The sequence below is a fragment of the Canis lupus genome, chromosome 15 (assembly GCF_003254725.2).
Source record: "Canis lupus dingo isolate Sandy chromosome 15, ASM325472v2, whole genome shotgun sequence".
Classification (NCBI taxonomy): domain Eukaryota; kingdom Metazoa; phylum Chordata; class Mammalia; order Carnivora; family Canidae; genus Canis; species Canis lupus.
Window position 1 is genome coordinate 8,591,650 of NC_064257.1, and position 7,999 is coordinate 8,599,648.

At 63.4% G+C, this 7,999-nt stretch overlaps 1 protein-coding gene across 1 annotated transcript; it reads left to right on the forward strand.

Annotated features, from left to right (window-relative positions):
- The first annotated feature begins 1,591 nt into the window (after positions 1-1,591).
- On the forward strand, positions 1,592-5,152 carry TBC1D29P (TBC1 domain family member 29). Its single transcript, XM_049093887.1, has 4 exons — positions 1,592-2,406; positions 2,527-2,592; positions 3,121-3,219; positions 3,882-5,152. The coding sequence occupies exons 3-4, from the start codon at positions 3,189-3,191 to the stop codon at positions 4,679-4,681; spliced, it is 831 nt and encodes a 276-aa protein (XP_048949844.1). The 5' UTR covers positions 1,592-2,406; positions 2,527-2,592; positions 3,121-3,188; the 3' UTR covers positions 4,682-5,152.
- Positions 5,153-7,999: the final 2,847 nt, after the last annotated feature.

A 7,999-nucleotide genomic window follows, 5' to 3' on the forward strand; every position in this document is an offset into this window, starting at 1 on the left:
GTTCTAACTGCCATAAATGAGTGCCTAGCGGACAGCTGTCTCCCAAGCATACAGACTCCTGAGAGTTTAGCTTATGGCCTGTAACTCCGACATGCTGACTGCCAAGATGCTGGAGCCCCGAGATGCTCTGGGATGGGCAGGCACGCGGTCCCCCCACAGAGTCCAGCCCAGGGACACCTGCAAAGGCCTGGGGATGCGCTCAGGGCCACAGACACCCCGGCTGCATGTCCTCAGGGCAGGCAGCCACATGGGGCTGGTGGTGTTCTGGGGACAGGCCAGGACAGGGGAGGAGAGGTGCCAGGGCCTGCCAGGAGCAGGGTGCGGGGAGCGCTGGCTCCCAGGGGGGCGTGCAGGGTAGTGGCCTGCTCCAGGGCTGGAGAGGGCTCTGGCGGCGCTCGGGGAGCTGGGAGCTGCACACCCCATGGCAGGAGCCACATGGAGGCACACGGAAAACCCAGGATGCACATAACCCCGGCACGCTGCACGTGTGAGGTCACCGCCTGTCCCCGTGCGCAGACCTGACCCCAGAGATCGGTCCCCACGGACAGCACCTGAGAACCGCAGGGCCTGCGGGGCGGGTGTCCACACCTCGGCGGTCTTGCTGGCCAGGGGCTGACTGAGCAGAGCCCCCCGCTGTCCCCCCTCCTAGGCAGCGAGCCCTGTTCCACGTGCTGGCGGCCTACTCGGTGTACGACACCGTGAGTGTCCCTGCCCCCGCCCCCTGCCCCACGGGCGGCCTTGTCCTGAGAGCTGGTGACCAGCGGGACTCCCAGTTAGGGCCCCAGCTCCACGGCCCCCAGGTGCCGGGGAGGGTCTCTCTCCTCCGGGACGGGCAGGGGGCGGGGTGCAGACCTCCCAGGGGAGGCAGGGCCTGGGTGCCCGAGGGCTGGGGCTGCCCCGGGCCCCCGCGTGCACCGCGGCCGTCCTAGAGCTCGGGTCTGGACCCTGATAGACGGAACTACTGATGAGAACCCCGGGCGGGGAAGGCTCCCACTCCCCTGAAGGGCATGAGGCCGAGGCACCCAGGAGGCCGCCCCCTTCCATGGCGCATTCCAGAAGGGTCCCCGAGGAACACCAGCCAACACACTCTATGGCCCCGTGGGGTGTCCTGGCCCAGCCTCCCTCGTGGAACCTCCCAGGGGCCACAGTCAGGCCCCTGACCTGCCCTCAAGGGGGGGTCTCCAGACCTGGCGGGTCCCCTGCAGCCTGGCACAGCTCACGGAGGCCCCTCCTCCTGGTCTGAGGACGGGGGCCCTGGCATGGTGGACACAGGGTTCGGTAGCTGGGCCCATGGTGCTGGTGTCCGAGCTGGTCCGGGTGGTCCTGCACCTGCCCTCCTGCCCTCTGGGAGCCCCCTCCGGGAGCTCGGGCTGTGAGGGAGCCAGGGGAGCCTGATGCCTGCGCAGGGAGGGCTCAGAGGGGGCCTCAAGGTGGACACCCTCCGTGGGGCTCTGGCTCTTGCAGGAGGAGGGCTACTGCCAGGGCACGAGCGAGATCGCGGCCATCGTCCTCATGTTCCTGCCCGAGGAGGACGCCTCCTGGGCGCTGGCCCAGCTGATGACCGACGACAGGCACGCCATGCACGGTAGGGGAGCTCAGGAGAGCCTCCCTGCAGGCTGCTGCACTGGGGGCAGGTGGCGATCCCCCCAGTCCGCCTTTACACGGACAAGAGTACCGTCTCCCCAGGTGGCTCGGGGTCCTGGAGCCATGGCCACCTGCCCCACCATCTGCAGACTAGTCTTGCACTCCTGCTGCTCCCTCAGCCCCTATCCGCTGCCTGCTTGCCCACCAGGTCCCACTGCAAGGCCCAGGAGGCAGCGTCTCCACCTTCCCAGGTGCCCCCAGCCTGACTTCCAAGCCCCACAGAGGGGTGTGCACACCCATCACCCTCCCCATGGCCTGCACCCGCTGACCCTCAGGGCTGGGGACCCTCCTGTCCCTGCGGCGGCCACTGCAGGAAAGAGGGTGCTGGGTCAGCTGGGCCTGGTCCTCAGCCCCCAGCCCACACCCCAGGGGGTCTTTGTGAGGATGAGGGTCCCCGGGCCCTGCACCCCGACCTGGAAGGCAGTCCTGTCCTCTGGGAAGAGCTGGCCCAGTCAGGGTTCAGAGGGCTGTGGGCACACGGGGGTCAGGGCATGGGGGAGGAGGCACCTGCCAGGACACCACCCCCACCCCACCTGGTGCAGGAGGAGGCCCTGATCGTGGGGGCCTGAGGCCTTCTCAGGCTTCTTCATTCCAGGGTTCCACAAACTGCCGAGGTTCCAGGCCCATCACGAGCACGTTCTAGACAGAGCTCTCCCCAAGCTGAAGAAGCACATGGCGAGTGGAAGCTCCTAGAGGCTCTGTCCCTGTGGCCCGAGGCGAGGGTTGGGGGGCACAGCCCTTCTGAGCTGCCCAGAGATTGGGGTAACGTTCCTCATCTGGGGCCTGGGTGCATCCTCGGGGCTGGGCAGGCAATGGGGAGCATGTCCACCTGGCGCCAGGGGCCACAGTGTGGGGCCTGAGCACCTCCTGCCCTTCCGCCAGGATGAGGAACAGATGTGCACTGGCATTTACACCCCCAAGTGGTTCCTTCAGTGCTTCATTGACTGGGTAAGACCACCCCAGGGCCCCCGCTCCCTGACCTGCTCCCTGACCCCGGGGAGAGGCCAGCTCAGCCCTACCCTCCAGACAAGCCAGGCCCGACCCTGGGTCCTGAGGCTGAGGCTCGCAGCCCAGACCCATCCTGAAGAAGCCCAGAGGGTCCCTGGAGGAGGTTCCGGGGGGCGGGCCTTCTCTGCCTCAGCTCCCCCAGGGAAGGCTGGTTCAGCTGGAGCGTGGACAAGCCCTCGGCCCATGCTGTGGCCAGCCTGGGGTTCTCTTGAGACATGTTGTCATCAAGAGGAGGCAGAGTCTGTGCCCCCAGGTGTGCATGGGGTGCTGGGCAGGATCGGAACCCAGAGTGGCTGGGAGCCCTGATCTCCCTGGGAGAATGGCACACACAGGGGGTGCAGTGGGGCCTCGTCGGAGGAAGCCAGGGGGCGGCAAGGGCTGTGGGCACATGGGAGTCCTAGCCTAGCCCCAGCTGAGACCCCCAGGGGTCCTTGCTCAGGCAGCTCCTCCCACCCCGTTGTCCCCTAGACCCCTTTCTCGCTCACCCTGAAGCTCTGGGACGCCTACATCTGGACGGGGAGCAGGTGCTCACACTTATGGCTTACACCATCCTCAAGGTGCACAGAAGTGAGCCCCTGGGAGCCCAGGTGTGCCTAAGGGAGGGGGACAGGGGTGGTGACCCTGTGCTCTGAGCAGCACCCAGACCTGGGTGGGGGGACGGCAGGGCAGGTGGGTGTAGCGGGACTCCCTGAGAGGAGCAGCAGGCAGGGGCCACCCCAGCCAGCGCACTGCCCATGGTGCTCCTGGGCACAGCGGGCCCTCTGGGTCTGACTTACACCCACCGCCCAGAGCGCCTCCTGAAGCTGCCCCTGGAAGGGCTCCGGGAGTTCCTGCAGGACTCTCTGGCCCAGCCCTGGGGGTTGGAGGATTAGGAGGTGCTAAGACACCTTCGGGCCTCCATGACCCAGCTCTGAAGGATGAAGTGTGACTCCCCCCCCAAGTGGGCTCAGGGCCCCATCCCCTCCCTATTCAGCCTGCTGGGGCCACCCACAGGGGACAGAGCCCCGGGGCTGTCATCCTCATCTTGGGGCTCTCCTCTTCTGTTCCAGCCTCAGGGAACCCAGGCCAGGCTTGGGCCTGTGGGCACCCACTGCAGGACTTAGGCACCAGCAGTGTGGGGGGCTGTGGACAGTGTCAGCCCGGGGGCCACCTGGGAGCTGTGAGGACCCCTGGGCCCCCACTGGGGACACAGCCTGCTGGAGACACTAACCCAGTCTGCCTCTTTCCAGCGGGACCTGACGAGTTCCCCAGGAGGGCCCTGGGCCTAGAGCAAGTGTTCCCAGTGCCTGGGCCTCTCCTCCCTTCTCCGGCTGCTGAGCCACCCCCCAGGGTGGAGGAGCCGGCCTCCCCGGGCCCAGCCACCCAGCCTAAGCCGCCGGGACCCCCTCCGGGCCAGGCCATCCTCAAGGCCGAGGAGCCGCTGCAGGAGGAAAGATCCTCAGAGCCCACGGCTGCACACCTGTGTCCGGGAACACTGGGGGCTCCGCTTCTGGCCCAGCTGCCCCCAGCCCAGGACCCCTCGTTGGCCCGGCTGCCCCCCCAGCGATGGAACTCCCTCCTCATCCTCCCAGTGCAACAAGACAGTACAGGCAGGCGGCCCCCAGACATGGGCTTGAAGCCAGAACACGGGGTCCCCTTCCCTTCAGTGCCTGCCAGGGCCACACAACAGACCAGGCCCTGGAGCCCCCCCGGGACTCCCATCACAGTGTCCTCCCAGCCCACTAAGGATGACGCTGTTGGGCCCAGGACACCCTTCCTGCCCCGCGGCCACTGCAGCTCAAGCCCCTCACAGGGCAGTGATGGGCACAGCCAGGGCAGAGCCAGGGCAGCGCTGAGCCCACTGCCCCGAGGCCCTGCACAGGCTGGGGACCCTCTGCCCTCTGTGCCCACGGGGCAGCTCGATGCTCGCAGGCCTCGGGGGCAGAGCGTGACAGTGAGTGCAGGGTCCCGGAGGCTCTGGCCCGCCGTCACCGTGCCCTGCCTCATCTCGCGAGCCTCTCACAGCCAGATGTGGCCTCCTGGGCCCTAGGCGTGCCCCACAGATCCAGGTCGCTGACCTAGGGCAGGCGGGGGAATAACGGGACACCCTGGGGGGAGGGCAGCAGGGGCAGGCCCGTGGGCCCCACCCGCACCCACACCAGGAGGCAGGCTCCTCCACATGCTGGGGCTCCAGCAGTCAGTCACCTGGCACCAGGGGGCCAGAGGCCGGGGCCCAGCTGCCGTGCTGGGACGCAGCACAGGAGCCCATAAGCTGCAGGTCCAGGTCAGCTCTGCTGTCCTCAGAACCGCCTCTCAGGCCCCAACCTCAAGACCTGCACCCCCACACGGAGTCTGCACAGGCTCCCAGGTGGGGGACTCCAGAGCATGCACCCCCGTGTGATTCCCATTTTCCCCTAAAGGACAGGAAGGTCTCCCTCCCCAGGGGAAGGCGCGCACCCTCAGCTCTGAGCCCGTTTGCTGTTGAAAGTTCAATAAAGTGTTGTTGTGTGAAAAGCACGGACGGCCCATTCTGCGTCTCCCGCTAGAGCTCTGTGCACGAGGTGTGGAGAGACCCCCAGAGAGGAAGAGGGGGCACCGCCCAGGCCCCTGATCAGCTCCTGCAGGGGGGCCACCAGGCACACACAGCTGAAGTTCCCATGTGCCTTCCAGGGGCGGCCATACGCCAGGGTCAGGACCCCACAATCTCTACTGCAACTCAGCCTGTGCCCTGCGGGCCAGGAGGGGCTGGGACAGAGTGACAGTCGGGGAGCCTCATGTCACCAGGGTCAGTGCAAAGAACCCTGGGAGGTCTGTGCTCCCTCTGTCCTGGGATCCTGGACTGGCCAGGTTCCAGGGGCAGCTTCCTCCCTTCCACGCCCCGTGCCTGTGTGCCTGGGGCACAGAGGGCCAGCAGGGCGGTCGGTGTGGCCCTGGAGGGGACGTCAGGAGAGTAGACACTTGCAGCTTATGCACCTGGGCCACCCTTACCAGGCGGGCTCAGCCTACATACCTTGTGCTGCTGGATCTCTTGCACCAGCATGTGGAGGGCACCCTCCACGATCTCGTGAGTGGGGGCTGGGTGAGCGTGGGGCTCCGCCTGAAGGCCAGGGCAGCGCAGGGGACCAAGGAACCCCAGCCCCCTCCCCACCCCAACTCCCAACATGGGCAGCCCCAGGGCTCCCCCCATGGGCAGCCGGCTCCTCAGGAGCTCCCCCCAGGGCGGCCCCGAGGTCTGGCTCCCCACTGGAGAGGCATCGGGGAGAAGAGAAGCAGCCGGACCCACTGCTGGACACGGGAATGTGGCCGAGCCGGACCTTCCAGCTCAGCTGACCCTCCGGCGGAAAGTCACTGCCCGAGCGAGCCCCGAGTCGGCCAGGAGAACCCAGCTAGCCGCCCAGCGCCAGCACCAGAAATAATGTTGTGTCAACCATTTCGGTGTTAGAGTGATGCAGCCAGAGGATCAGATAGCTGCACAGTGACAGACACACACACCCCAAAACCAACAAAAGTCGGAATCCCCCGAATGTTGTCAAACAGCAGCAGGATGGTTACATACATGTCGCTGTGGTCACACGATAGAGTACATGGAAGATGCTACAAACCACGACTGCAGAGGTGCTGGAGGCACGGAGATGTGCCTGCCGGGTTCCAACAAGGAGCGCAGAGGGGCAGGAAGCACCCTACGGAGCGGGGGCCCCTCCTAGGAAAGGACACCAGATCCCTGCGAAGGCTACGGATGGTGAAATCTGTCCTCTCTTTCAGCCTCTGGTTTTCCCCCTATTTTGTTCTTCATAATTCTAGTTCAGCCTCCATCCTGCATCCAAGCCAATGACCATACAGGCTTCGTTATGACATCGGATCCTAAAAGGAGGCCGAGCTCTGGCTACCGGGTTCGGGAATGATCATTTTCTAGGTTTATGCTGATCCACCGAACTCGTGCCTTCACAGCTCTTCTCTCCCTGCACAATGAGGGGAAACACAGGTCTTTTTTTTTTTTTTAATTTTTATTTATTTATGATAGTCACAGAGAGAGAGAGAGAGAGAGGCAGAGACACAGGCAGAGGGAGAAGCAGGCTCCATGCACCGGGAGCCTGACATGGGATTTGATCCCGGGTCTCCAGGATCGCGCCCTGGGCCAAAGGCAGGCGCTAAACCACTGCGCCACCCAGGGATCCCGGAAACACAGGTCTTAAAATGAAGGAAGCCCACTCCCACTCAGGCGGGACCGTCACTTGTGGAGGACGTCATCTGGGCCAAGTAGTGCAAATGGGGACGATCAAGAATAGGTTGCAGGTTAGACATAGTCTGGTGGAGGTTTTTCCTGAGGCAAGCACTTACCTTCAATATCATTCTTTATTTGTTCATCCATTTATTATTTGTTAAATATTTTAGTTTTATGTCATCTCTATGCGCAACATGGAGTTCAAAGTCACAATCCTGAGATCAAGATCCCCTGACCAGGGCAGCCAGACACCCACCCCAGTACCATGTTTCATATCTCTTTGCTTGCTTGCCTATCCCTGCATCCAACTGGAACATTGAGTCCTTGACGGGGAGCTTTAGTTACCTCCAAATCCTAGAGCATTCTCACTATATCCCAATCCTAGATTCACACTTGCCATTGAATAGCATTTTAAGTAAATCGTCAGTGAAATGACTCCTGGTAAAGGAAATTGTCAACTTTTCACGTGTGTGGGCCCCACTCCCTGGGCTCCCAGGGAAGCTATGCTTTCTTTAACATTGATCAAGGTCCCAATGACTCCACCACACCTCAAAGCATGGGCTCACTTTCTGCCCTGATACATGCAGCGTGTCTGGTTCAATTAATACATATGAATCAATCAAAGGGAGCCTGACCGCTCAGTGTGGCTCGTAAGAACATGCGACTCTTATTCTTGGGGTAGCGAGTTCAAGCCCCATGTTGGGTGTAGAGATTACAGAAAAATAAAATCTTAAAAAAAATCAATCAGTTGATCTGGGGGAGACACAGCCCCGGATCCCACAGGGACAGGGAGCCAGCTGACGGGTCTATGCACAATATTATAGGCAGCAGAGCACAAAATCTGAACTTTCAGAAATCTGCTAGAGTGGGGGACACACCACCCTTGAGGGTGCTCAGGTGGAGAAGTGGGGGGCAGTCCCGGGAGCGACAGGGTGGACTCAGGATCCCAGGGGTCCCAAGGACGGTGGCGCCAACTGTTCCCAGGCTCAGGAGCGGGGAACCTGGCTGAGAGCCGCGGGTCTAGGGCCAGCTATCTGCCCTGTGTGGCCACAAGCTGCCAACCCCGGTCCAGTCATGGGGCCGCGTCCCTGGGCCAGGCCAGCAAAGGCCAGAAGTGGGAGGAGACCCTCCCGGGCAGGAGGAGCA